Raw genomic sequence first — 15,061 nt, forward strand, 5'->3', positions numbered from 1 at the left:
ACATAAAATAAATGTGGGTACTAACTACTTAAAAATTAGGTAATAGTATTGATTAGAAATTATATAAATTTAATATTTTAAATTATATAAGTATAGTCAAGTATAGGTGTAAAATTAATCATGAATATTATTTCTGAACGAAACAAAATACCTAAAATTATTATTTTTTTCGTTTAAATATCGAATTCCATCAAAATATTTACATAAAATATTCCATTTAACTTGACGTGTTTACAATGTGTTTATCAGTGCAGCAAGTGTGCGTGTAAAGGAACATACCTAATATCATTATGTACATACCCGCAAGTGTTAGCTATATTATTGTACATCCTTTTTCATCTGTCGAATGGAAAGACATGTGTAAGTGTAATATATAGGTACACATTTACAAAGATTTGTTTACAAACAATTACGACAACGATTCCTTAAATTTTTATTTCTAAAACTATGTTTGTAATCTAACGCTAGTACTTAGGTATGTATCAATGCTGACACAATAAAAAATCTGAAAACAAAGTGACTTCTCTTCAATATAACTTTGATTTTTTAAAAATACCTTAAATACTTCTCAACTTTTTCAATTACGTTTTAGCAGTGGTATTTAGTATTGCATTATACTGTCCGATCCCTCTAGAAAAATTTGAAACTTCGCCACGGAATTACGTTTACTACACACATGCTCACATCATAACGAATATTTAAACCCTTGAACGAATGAATACTAAGGACGCTTAACGTTTTACTTATACGCGTTCGGACTACGGGCCACATTTTATCCTCGTGAACACATGTAATAAACCTTAGGTATACAAAAATCACACCATCGAATCATCACATTTATATAATTATAAAATATTACTACGAACCTGCAGTGGAACTAAACTGCGGCTCGTTTTTTTTTTTTTTTTGTTGTAAGACTCAAAAAATTACAATATAAGAATATAACTATGTATTAAACTAAAAAGTAGTCACATTCTGCACAAAACCCCAAATTTGTATTATTATATTATCTATAAACAACGCCCACAACAAAATATAATAATGAAATTCGTTTTAGTTATTCGAGAATAATATAATTTTTTACTGTGTGTACCAACATATTTTATTTTCACGACGTTGTTTAATCTGTACAATACAATAAACGCAATATGAACGTTTGATATTCGTTGGTGTCTCGCACCTTTGACTTTGAATAATACATGCACTCTGAACTCTATAGTCAAGAAAATTTTTTTCTACGAAACTTTATCATTTAACTAGTACATTTATTTATATTACAAAAAAAAATATATATATATATATTATTAACTGATATTATTTTTTCACTCAGAAATGCTATGAATTCGTATAGTAATTTATAAAACATTTTTTTTTTTTTAAAACTCTAAAAATAAAAATATAAGAACATAATGAATATTACCCAACTGATACTGTACTTAATGTTAATCATAATAGGTTTATAAAATTCAGGCAAAAAACAGAGAGGAAATTATTATTATTTTGTTTTTTTTTGTTTTTTTTTTTTTTGATGTTATTAATTAAATTCACATTTATAATACATTTAATTTTTGTTAATTATAAAAACCATAGAGGGATAATTAAAAATCTATTACGTTCAATACATTCATGTATTCATAAATCTTAACTATGCACATTAGTGTAAAAAAATACTCTATAGTAGGATAAAGTTTCCAAATGGCTCCAATGTCAAAAATTTCACTGAATTTAAACAAAAAATATTAATTACTATTTCATCTAGGAGTTGACATAATATAAATTATAAAATATGCAAAAACCTAACAATGTTTGAAAAGTAATTATAATAATACTATTTTGTATGTATTATTAATTTTATTATTTTATTTAAACTTTAAATTTTATAATAAATTACCATAATCTGAACTAAGAATCATCAAAGTCTTAGTATTAATTTTAAAAAAATCAGGTATTTAACCAACTGTATCTATAATATTATTATTATAGCAATTAAGATATGGTAATAATTGAATTCCAATTTTGAAACATAAAATTAAAGTGTCCAATAGTATATTTTTTATTAAATTAAACGATACAACTATAAAAATAAAGAATAGATCTGATCAATGTAAGTTCTACGTTACTAAAATTTTAAAATAAATTACTAAAATATTATACAATTTTGTAATAATTTTAATATCTAGTAAAATTATTCAGTAATTAATAATATATTTTTTTTAATCATCTAAAAACTGGAGATAAAATAACATTTATATTATGTGTAAGTTATTTTATATTGAGTCCAAATAAAAGTACTAAACATTAAAATATAGTTATAATAACTGTCACAACAACATGGAACAATATATTACTATAATTATGTAATATACACAAATATTTATGAGAACTGATTTACAGAATATTGTTCATAAAAATGTGTATTAATGTGTATTGCATGTTATAAAATAAGTAACGTGAGTATATAAAATATAATCATATGAGTGAATATTTAATTATAAATTATTAGCTATACACACCAAATATATCTACTATGCGTTATATTGTAATAATGATGTTATTGGACGCGCTAAGAAATTTGTTCGATATAAAAATAAGAACAATACCTATGTTATTTTGTGTTTTAATTTGTATTATAAATAATGATAATTTAGTTGACTATTTCTGTGACTATAATGAGAACTTAATTTTTGTAAGCTCAGTGTTCCTTCTTTAACCTCCACATTATACATATAAAAACGAAAAATGTAATCTCCCCGTTATTCAAAATACTATCTATTTTTATTAACTTTTATAAGCGATAATATATTTTACTATCTGACAATTGAGTTGTCTACAATATGTGCGGTATACATTAGTCACGAGATACACTGCTCAAACAAATCAGCAGAAAGCGTTTTTACTCGTTGAGACGACACACTCCGTTCATTTTATCTAGACGACGTATCTATCTGAATAAACCCCTATATATGTGTGTAATCAAACGACGCGTACACAGACAATACAATGATGCTCGACCGATCACGAAAACAAGTTTTTCAGCCGATTGTTCGTCCCGCATTCATGCAGTAAATTTCTAGGGAAAGAGTTAAGTACTCGTTAACGTGGCAGCTGCACGACGGAGCGGAGACAGGACGTATATGGAATGTGTATAATCATATACGTATATAAAATAGTGGGTAAACCTGGTACCGACGGAAATCAATGTACCAATGTTACCGGATGTTTAGATTGTAGAATTCCATGTTTAACGTTTCAATAACTTTTAAATGTCAACACAATGTATTAATATCAATTTATTTCACACTATAGTACCCGAAAAAATCTAACTTAAAATTTATATTATTTATATTGTACTTGCAGACAATGTACTATTGAATTGACCTTATGCGCGTATAACGCAGATGTCGATGTCTACTACGATCGTCCACGAAACAATCATCTCTTTCTTTTTCCTGTACAATTGTGTTAATAACTACGGTACGCATTTAACACAGCATACAATATGTATTAACATAATTATTTTAAGCTATAAATTAATGTATTAGTGTATTATCTAATTAATATACGTATATTATTCCGTTAAGCATAATATTTCATTTTTAATTCGAATACTATTATTAACAATAGAACAGGAGACCATAGCTTTTAACTTTCATGAACATATAATGTGATATAAATCAAGCAATGGCTGGCTTCACACAAATGAGATAGCTAAAAATAAAGGAAATTATTATCAAACAACTAAACACATTTAAACGATCAAAAACATAACCTATGTGTGTGTACAGCCCAGTCAGTAATAATTTCAAGAATTTTAATTATTTTTTATAGACTACAATTAAAGTGGAGCGTTAAAATACATATTATTTTCATAGATAATGTTTAAAACAGTTTAAAAAGTGTTTTGATGATTAATATGTATAGTTAAATATTTTAAACAATTATTACTTAAAAAAACAAAGGAAAAGTAATAAAAAATATTTTCTGTTATTATTAATTAGAAAAAAAAGTAATATGCATGTATTATGTAAGACCATAGTAATTAATTTATTATTGAAGGTAGACATATTATACTTAATAGCACTAATCATGATAATTTTATTATTAATTATTATAAACTATCATCTAAAAGACTGAAGTTGGTATACTATATTTCCAGAGGTCATTATTATAACCTGATTAATCAAACAAAGAATAATAAATTTTATATTGAATACTCGGAAACGTATGTTATATATCTAAAAAAAAAAACATTTAAAAAAAGATAATATGATTTAAGTATCTAAAATCCACTTATTTTTTTTTTTATCTGAAACTTTGGCCTTTAGACCTATGTTATCCGTGTATCCGGCGACTGCTGAACACAGTACTTGATTTTAGATTATTTTTATATTAATAATATATTATTTTTCAGTAAATAAAATTATTTGAGCATTATATTTTATTTATTACAAAATACGCACGCATGTGGGTTTCTGTTTTTTTTTTTCTATACAAATCATTGGAATAAACAGTACAAGTTCCAATAAATATTGTAATATACAAATAGTAAAACATTTCAGATAAAAATTAAACAGAAATTACGACAAATGCAAAAGAATAATAATAAAAATAATAAAGTATATAAAGGTGAAATCCGTGTTGGCAAGTGACACGACTCATTTCAAAGGCTCGTTTGTAAAATAGTCATTTATATTGAATTTACTATTTAGAAATGTATAGGAAATATTTTACAAACGAACGGGGTGTGAACGTTTTAAGAACATAATATTTTACGTACTCACACGACTCGCCTATACAAAAACGAAACGAAATGTCGTAAAAAAAAACCACGAGACGATACGGCGCAGATAGCGTCCTTACCTTAAAGTTTGACGTTGCTGGTCGATTCACTCGTTCGTCAAAATTCACTGCACGAAGTCGGAACTGCTGAACACAAATGCGTCCTTGGTCGTACGTCAGCGAGACGGAGTCTTTTAGATTGTCTTGCTACGATATAAATGGCGCGCTCTCTGTGAAACGGCCGACGTGACCGAACGGCCGCGTTCATTCGCAGCCGGATTCCGTGAACCCTCCCTAAAATGGCTGCAAGTAACGTTTACGACTACCACGAATTTATGAACGGGGCGCGTGCCAGACGGGCGTTTTTGCGTTTTTAGCCGCTTTGGCCGTCGAGTCCTAATCCTCGACCGCGCGTGTTATTACATAATATATTATAATATAATATTCTTAGTTCCGTCCTTTGTTGTCGGATAGTTCGCAAGACAGGAGCATGAGCGATATGTCGTCCATGCCGAAAACTGGCGGTACAGACAACGGTCGTCGCGATACGGATTTTTCCACGCTCAAAGGCTGTCGTTTTGTACGTTTGCACAATGGCGGCAACAACACGGCGGTTCATTGATCGACGCCCTCCGATTTAGACGCTTAGTCACGTTTCCCCGGGAGACGTCCAACTCGACCGGCGCAGCAAAGGGTGCAGTGTTCCGCCCGTCGCTCCGCTCTACAGGACTCTGCCACACCCTTAATTCAAATCATGCCCAGCCACACGATCCCGTCCGAATTTTTGATCGCGTGAACCCCTCGTCCCGGCCGATAGCACTCAAATCGATGACGTCATGACGATGAACAATAAAATACCTATTAAAAATTATACTGAAAGCACTATTTTCATCCGAGGCGAACTAAACAAATACAAAACGATAATTGATTAAAATGTTCATATTATTTATCCCTGCGGATAATAATGGTTATTATTATTGGGTATTATTTGACTTTCAAACTTACTCTTAATTTAAATGCAGGTGTTTGTGATAAAATACATGATAATTTTTATAAAACGAAAGTTATTTTCTACCTTAACTTACATAATTTATGATATTATAAATTGCGCGTTTCGATTATTTTGCCAAAATAACGCTACTTCCTTGTTATACAATTGTCGGTTCTGAGGGCTTTCTTCCTTTGAATCTATTATACAATTATAGGGCTTTCTTCAAGTTCACAAATGAGTGATCATAATGATATATCTATCAAATATAAAGTTTTACATCGAATATACAAAACAATAAGGTTTTCTTTATAAATAAATATAGCCAATATAGGTAAGTGTTTCAATAAATAAATATTATATATATAAACTATATAATATGCTTAGTTTTGAAATTAATATGTCTTATGTATAGTGCTAAAAATTAAAAAATTGTGAAACAAAAAAAAATGCAACGCTTTTGGGACGTAGCAACGACAGTTTCTCTAACACCGTATTATTTCGCGAGTTGAAAACTGAAAGAATGATATTTACCAAATAGACATTTGAAAAATTTCAAGATAAACGTCTATAAGCAAAATATTATATTTTTCATATAACAAATCAGTATCTACAATTTGTTGTTGATATAATTAAGTAATTAAATAATTCTCAAGATCAGGACATAACATTAGTAATATATTGATTGATGTTTACAGCTGGGTTTCATCTTGTATCTGATAAAACGGTTTAAGCCTTTTTTTTTTTTTACAATAAGTATGTATACGAAGTTTTCCGCTTAAATTTTAATGATTCAAAGCTCCTAATAAGGTGTTATTATAGCTCTTTAAAAATATTAAGGAACGGGCGGTCTGCGTTTGGACGAATTAACTTTTTACCCGCGTAAAAATAGTAATGTGTTTGGGCGAGTTTCTTATAATGTGTTTGAGCGAGACAATATAAAAGATAAAAATGTAAAGATTAAGATAACAATAATTATTATATAAAATCTATAGGGAATTTTAGATCAACCTAAATATGGCACAGTCTTATATGCAGGTCGGGAAACTAATAGAACTCTATCATATTTCCAAATATCAGTTTGTTTGTACATTGAAAACGTGAAGTTGTATATTATAGTGTTAGTGAGTTTATGTCAAATATGGATCTTAAATAATAATATTTTTAATACAAAAAGAAATTCAAGTAGAAACTAACACAAAATGCTATGCTATAAATAAAAATATCTACAATATTCGACGAAAAACAAGCTGGAATAAGTATATGTCAGGTGAAATTAAGATTTTAGAGTATATATGAGGGTAAAATTTCCAGGAAAAAAAATTTAAATTTTCATTATATTTTAACTCAACTTTTAATATTATTTCTCTTACATATTTTTTAATTTTAATAATATTTTAACATAATTCATAACATCAATTTTTAATCATACCCGTGGAATTCACAGACAGCCCCAAGTCTGTCTAAATGAGAGGGAAAATTGATTGGTAAAATACAGCATCCCAGTAAGTATAAAGGAAAAAGAAAGTCGCCCAAACACATTACAATGTTTTAAAATGACTCGCCCAAACACATAGCAATTTTCAAAAATTCGCACAAACGCATTACGCCCTAAGAATACATGTAGACACGATTTTTGAAAAACTTATTTAACAAGGCGGAATTCTAGTGGAAAAATAAATCACTGATTGCAATAAATTATAAAATATATCCTCTGATTATAAAATGTGTCAATTAAAAAAATTCCTTTTAAATCAAAGATCTTGAACATTTAATTTATGGTTCTTCATAAATTTTTACTATGAATATTTAAAAATACTAAATATGCATAAGAACAATATTTTACTGGTATTTAAGTTTAATTTTTCACAAAATTTGTCAAAATCGCGAAAATTTCAAATAATTTTTTAATTTAAAGTTTAAAAATTGATCAACTTCTATAACTCAAGATTTGAAATGTAATACAAGGTTCCTCACAAATAGTTCATATTGCGTAATTAATAAATCTGAAAAATAAATAAATACAAGTTAAAATTTGGACAAAATTAGATATTGAAACGGAGAATAACAATTTTTATTATTCTGTTAATATTTAAAAATGTTATTTGTGGGTGTTTTTAATTTTTAACGTATAATATTATATATATTTTATATACACAAAGACATTTTAAAATGCAAAGTTTTCGGTAAAAATTAATTTAACCTATCGTATTATTTCGTAATATCATAGTAAAATTATAAATTACTTTAATAACAATATAAATATATCATCTAATTATTTGCAAGTGGTATAAGTCATTGTTTTCCATTTTCAAGCACAAAGTTAATATTGCGTTTCAGGTCAATTATGATAAGAAAACTTTTATTTTTTTAATTTTTAATCTTTTGTGATTCTTAAAAAGCATTTTTCACAGAAATGAATGAAATTAAAATGTGAAATTAAATTCCTTTAACTGTATGTTATGAGGTGTTAGTGAACAATTTTCTTCACACACTAATTATGTGCTGTAAAATATGTAACTCCGTAATCTACTTACTTCTTGTTTTAAAATAACAGATTGTTAATATTTTTTAACAACAAAAAAAAAAACAAACTGTATATTATATATAAAGTAGGTACACAGTCATTTTCACATCAATATTATTTATTTAAATTTTTAAATTTAAATAATGAATTCTACTACGGTTATAAATTTTTACTAAGAAATTGTACTAAAACAATAAATCTCAAACACAAACATTACATCATTATATAGGTAACAACATAATATTAAATTTATTTTTAACATTTATAGAATAGTAATAGAGGATAGCAATGGAATACCGGTCGGAGGTCACTAATGTTTTTACAAAACCAAAGGTGGGCATTAACAAGTCAAAAAATTAAAGTTATGTTAAAAAGTTAAATTTTTTTAACTTTTTGACTTAACTAAATAGTTTATTTTCTAATCAACTTATGAATTTCAGTAGTTTAATTAACAGTTGATATCAGAAACTTTTTTAATAAAATTGTACACTATAAATTGTTCAGTTTTTATGTTATATGACCTTCAATTGTTATATCATGTAAAAAATAAAATAAAATAATATTTGTTAAATTATGAATTTGAGATGTGTATAGTTTAAGTTAATAAATAATATATTATGTATAGTAAAAGGGTATATAGGTACACTTTACAATGTATATTATGATAAAAATTCAGTAAAATTGTTTTTTATAATACAGTAAATTAGAAAGACACAATCACTTTTATGTGATTTACATACTAATTAAAAAAAATAGATTAACCTTTTTTAAACTAAGTCAAATTAATATTTTTTCCATGATAAATTTTAACTTGTTGAGTTAAATTATTTTCATTGAATTGCCCACCTTTGTTTAAAACTATCATACTTGGGATTACACTAGTATACTTTGGACGTAGTCATTAATTACTAGGTAGTAGGTACGTTTATATTATGCAGTAGTTAATGCGCATTAGGGATCGGGTTTAAATGCACCTAAAATATTAAGATTAGATGTTAAATAAAATTTAAATTTAATGCGAATGTTTTTTAGTCTATGCTTTATATAATGGATTCCTTGATCAAAATAATTATCATACTTTTAATAAAAATAACTTTGAAATTCCCGCTAAAATATTAATTGGCATTAAGGCGTTTACGTGCATTTCTTAATTCCGGAATAAGAGTTAATTCGATTTGAAGAATCGAATTAAACAATAAATGCATTTATATGCACCTAACTCTTGAACTAACTAAATGCACATTAAGTTAATGTGCATTAGCTGCTGCATATAAAGTGGTAAATGATATTGTTAACTTAAATTCAACAGGCGAACTTATAATATAATTTTTTCACATATAAAACGCGTTAACAATTATTTTCACTTTTAAACGTTAATATTTTCAATATTATTATAAGGTAGTAATATGTAATAGGTTTTTGTCTTTTATATTATATTTTTACTGAATTTAAGTGTAATATAATTCTAAATGTATACAAAATATGATTTTTATTTAAACTATTCTATGTGTATATATACGTTATGATATTAATAATATAATCCTTATCTCCACAACAAGCCTAACTTATGTATTAATGTTATATCTTTGTAATATAAATATTTGTATTAATCTGCGTTTATGTATGCTATTTCATTTTTCAATGAAATAAATTAATAATGTTGTTGTTATTTTTGTAAATTAATTACGAATAGGGTAATACTAGTCACAACGTACATGAGGTAGTTGATTTAAAATTTAATGTTTTCATACTAAATTTAAAATTGTTTAAATGCATTTATATGTAGTTTACTTATAAAGTTAATATTGAGATGTCGTAGGGGGAATACCAATAAATAAATTAAAGAACATATTATTTCTACTAACAAAAAACGTTTACACAATATTGTGAACTGGTTAATATTTTAATTATTGCCACAGAACTAAATTGATCAAATAATTATTTTCAGAGATGTTTGATTTTTCACTTTAATGATCGATATTCCCCCTCACCAATTCTCCTCGAACAACGTAATATACTTATACAAAGGCACACAGCTATATGTTTAAAATGAAGAAAAATTAATTTGTCTATTAATTTATCATCACTATTCACTGCAATAATCATAATAATAATTAAAGTAAAGCTATTAGATAACAATACTAACTACAACTTAAGATACAAACTAATAAAACTTTCTATTTGTAAATCTTAATACTTATGACATTAAATTGAACTATCTATTAATTTAAAATGATTAGTTAGACACACACCATATAAATTATAAAAACATAATTCCAAATAATACAAAATACAACTCATAAATCATTTCGAAAAAAATGAGTAAAGATTATACATAATTAAGTTTATATGTGAATATTTTTATTTAAAGCATGTTAGGCAATATAGTAGTATTCATCAGATACATTTGGAGTGCGTGATATATATCCTTTATCAATTAATATCTCGATGACTCTTTTTATAAGTACAGTGGATGGAACAAATAAATTTGATTGGGAAAATATCTAAAACATAATAGATGTATTGTAAATATTATAATATTTTATATTAGATACATAACATATTTTCTTATATTTTATTCACCTCATTCACAAGTTGAGTATGTTTCAATATTTTACGCACTTTCATTATTCGAGTAATAGTAGCCTGTAAATATATTTTACGATCTTCTTTGATAGAATTTACAGTGCGTTGAATTTCTTGAGGTAGATCTTTTTGGACAGCCGATGTTACATGCAATTTTGTACGTTTATTGGTAAATTCCATGTTCAACGTTACATTCTTAAAATAATGAATTGCATTATAAAAAATATAAACATAGTTTAAATCAGTTTACTTACATCACCATCTAGCAATAATAATTTACATTCTATTAAGCTATCGATGTGTCTTTTAAATTGATCTTTGTTTAATTTAAGTATATCGTTAATTTCAGAGTACTTCAATGTGTCACAGTCTTCAAATAGTAACATGATTGACATTTGAAACATCTTCAGTGTCACAATATACGGTTTTTGTAAATAATTCAATTTTAACACGCCTATTGGTATAATAAATAAAAATATTTTAATAAACAACAAAGGTTTAATAATAATTAAATAAAACAACAATACCCTGAGACTGGTGATGAAGCCATGTCAATTTCCGTCCACTAAATTTTTCACCATAAAACAATTCGAACTATAATAACAACAAATCAGGCCGTGTTAACAAATATTATTAATATAATGTATAATAAATATTTTAAATATTCACACATTTTGTACGCAAGCCATTATTTGTTTAGGAATAACAATTGATGAATCAGTTGGTAATGACAAAGGCCAAGCTCCAGTTTGTAATACAAACGCAGAAAAAGAGGAATTTAAATTATCTAATTTGGCTTCTTTAAGAAATTCATTATGAAATTGTGTATTTAGCTCTTCTGATATTCTGATATCCGTGAACATTCGGTGTAATTTATTTATAAAATCGTAACCATTAGATTGCTAAAAATTATAATAATGATTTGTTATTTACATTAAAATAACTTGAAAACATTAGAATAATTTACTTTTAATCTGATGATCATTGCTTCTTCTCCGTCTATGGAATGAGTTGTTTGAAATATTAATCGTTTGGTCAGATCTCTTTGATAGATTTTGTGAAATAAGTCTTTATCATCTATATAAGTAAATATTTTAATAACCTGTGATAGTTTGTGATCAATGTCAGCCTCAGATACGCCTTTATACGATTTTTTTAGTAATTTATCACAATATTTTGATAAATATTCAGAGGACTTTGATGGTTGATTTTCTACTAGTTTATAATTTATGATTGTTGAAAATGCTTTATCAAAAGCTTCACTGATTAAAAAATCATTGTTGAACTTATTTATGACTATAAATTCATATTTTTTATATAGATTCAATAAGTCCTCAACAAAGTGTATACATATCTAAATATATAATTATAAACATAACCGTATAATTTATTAATTGTAAATCATACTTAAAAAATAATTATCCAATACATACTTGATGTTTTTTTAAAGATTTTATAACCATAATTCCATGTTGTTGTATGTGTTCTCTGAAAATATTAGCTAATACAGTGAATTCATCTTTAACTTCACGTATAAGTAAATACATATTGTGCATATCATCAAGTCGCTCTTCTTTTATAATCACTTCAAACTCTTTATGTAAAAAACATAAATGATCAACAACCATATCTTGACAAAACCTTTTTTGAAATCTTTTATTTGTACTATAAAATAAAATATAAATATTATTATTTGTGTCATAACAGTTTTAATACTTTGAAAACTTACCTGTCATGAAAATATGTTTTCAATAAAAATTCTTCTTTTTCCAATAGTTGTGTGGCTTCAACTATATACTGAGACGCTGTGCATTTTTTTACTAATTTTGAAGCTTCTAATTTAAAATATTCACTAGATTTCTCCAAAAAAGTTCTCTCGAAATAACTTTGATAAAACTAAAAAAAAAATAACATTTTAAATTCAAAAAATATTTTACTAATAATTTCTTATTTTATGACAATCAAATGTAAATACTTACTTTAAACGAAGATTTATTGAAATTTTCGACTTCGACAAATGAGTTAAGAACATTAGTAATTATATCCAAAGATGTGGTTACAGCTATGTTATGTCTTGATTTTTCAATCTCATCCAATAACAATTTGGGCAAACTGTTTTTTAGTGGTACAATCATATTGTGTTTCCATATGCAAAGTCCCAGTTCTCCGATCATCAAATGTTGAGGTTCGTTTGGATCAGGTTGTATATTATACAATTCGAGTACTTGTTTTTTCGAAACATTTCCCATATTTAAGTACCTATAAATGTATTTTATATTTAATAGATATTTACTAATAAAATATGTAATGTAAATAAAAAAATACATACTGGTACAGTGAATTTAAATGATCAACACTTTTTCTATAATTCTGCCATTTATTATTATAATCTTGTAACAAATTTTCAGTATCTTCGGTTTTAATAGTAGAAAATATTTTAGTTACATGTTCCTCTAATAACGACTTTGTTGATTCATAAAGTCTATGCTCATGAGATTCCGGTTGAGCTCCGCACATAGCGTAAATGTCATTGAAACGTGTATGCCATTCATCCCTAGGAATTCTGTCTTGTCTTAAGATACCATTAATAGTTTCTTTTAATTCATTCCACTTTTCTTTAAAGTCTACTGGTCCTCGTTTTAATACCATATTTGTTGAATTTTTTCAAGTGTAACTAGTGAAAAAAAAAAAATAAGTGAAAAATACAAATTATGAGTAATTAAACCATTATTATTAAACAACTTTTAAAATAAAATAACTTGTAAATTCTACAATTTTTTTAAGAAATATAAATTAATTGGGGCTAGTTTAATTAGAATTCTAAAAAAATTTCACTTAATTAAGACTTGGGTAATCAAACAACAAAAAATATTGATGAAAGCTTTTTAAGAATTAGTATACACCCAATTTTAATTTGAAAGTACCTACTTAATTATTAATGCTTGTTAGAGTAATAAAAAATATATGAATATCATTAATTATTCAGCATGAGTGCCATAATTCATATTTAAAGACACGACATACATCATATTAAAGTTATTTTTATTAGTCTATAGATTTTAAAATTTTGTACATTATTGCACGGACTAATTGAAAACAGATTTTATTTCAGTGTTTTATTATGTTGTACCTACGATGTAATTACTCTATTATTGGATATCATCATTATTCATCAAATCGTCGTGTAAAAACGATTGCTAAGTGATTTTATCAGACTTCGTTAGGTATGTTACAAAAAAAACTTACAAATAAATAATAATAATACTTACATATTAGTACCTACAATTTAACAATATTTTCGTTTGTCCTTTGTTTTATTATTTTTATTTTAATTATAAATTATAAAAACAGAGCTGACGACAAGTACAAGAGGGAAAAAAATGATTGTAGAAAATGGTCATAAGTATATATACAGTAGTATATACAATAGTATATATACATAAGGCATATACAGTAGAACCTCGATTATCCGAACCTTCGTTATACGAACCCTCTATTGTCTGAATTACAATTAATACCGTATCCGAACGTTCTGATATACGAACGTTCAAACTTGTTGAAGCACTCATATCGATAATTTTGTTAAAAAATATAATAAACATACTATGTTCCTAATGTATTTCTAATAATGTAATGTGTGTAATTCTAATAAAATATTAATAATAATAATTACAACAATAAATATGAAATATAAAATATTTAACTGAGTTTTAAAATTTTTTTTATTTTTTTATCTTTAATTTCCAATATAAAAAAAACTAATTGATAAATATTGATTTTAGTATTTCTATATTAAATAAATAAACAATTAATATGTTTATATAAATAAATTTAATTACTTTATTTACAAAATTCGTTTTCTAAATAAAGTAGTTATAAGACAAGTATGTATGGCATCATGTAATTCAATTTTATTATATGGTTTAATATTTTGGGTAAGCACAAATAGAACAGACATAAACACAGTATATATTACCCAAAAAAACATAATAAAATTAGTTTACTCTTTTCCGTTGACTTATCCATCAGTCGAGTTATTTAGACACATAAATATACTATATATCTATAAATTGTACATTAAACAAATTCTTATAAGATGCATACAAAAGCACATACTCAATGATATATAAACAATAAATAGAAGAACAGGAAAGTATATAAAACCACAAAATGCAACATTA

At 25.8% G+C, this 15,061-nt stretch overlaps 1 protein-coding gene across 1 annotated transcript; it reads right to left on the bottom strand.

The window, feature by feature from the left end:
- Positions 1-10,669: 10,669 nt before the first annotated feature.
- Positions 10,670-13,529, bottom strand: LOC112590984 (cullin-2-like). Its single transcript, XM_025334603.1, has 10 exons — positions 13,210-13,529; positions 12,860-13,139; positions 12,610-12,776; positions 12,314-12,545; positions 11,848-12,234; positions 11,552-11,782; positions 11,408-11,474; positions 11,135-11,334; positions 10,878-11,075; positions 10,670-10,798 (listed from the first exon to the last, which is right to left on the bottom strand). The coding sequence occupies exons 1-10, from the start codon at positions 13,527-13,529 to the stop codon at positions 10,670-10,672; spliced, it is 2,211 nt and encodes a 736-aa protein (XP_025190388.1).
- Between the last annotated feature and the right edge of the window lie 1,532 nt (positions 13,530-15,061).

The sequence above is a fragment of the Melanaphis sacchari genome, unplaced genomic scaffold (genome assembly GCF_002803265.2).
Source record: "Melanaphis sacchari strain LSU unplaced genomic scaffold, SCAv2.0 Contig123_pilon_pilon, whole genome shotgun sequence".
NCBI classification, from domain to species: Eukaryota; Metazoa; Arthropoda; class Insecta; order Hemiptera; family Aphididae; genus Melanaphis; species Melanaphis sacchari.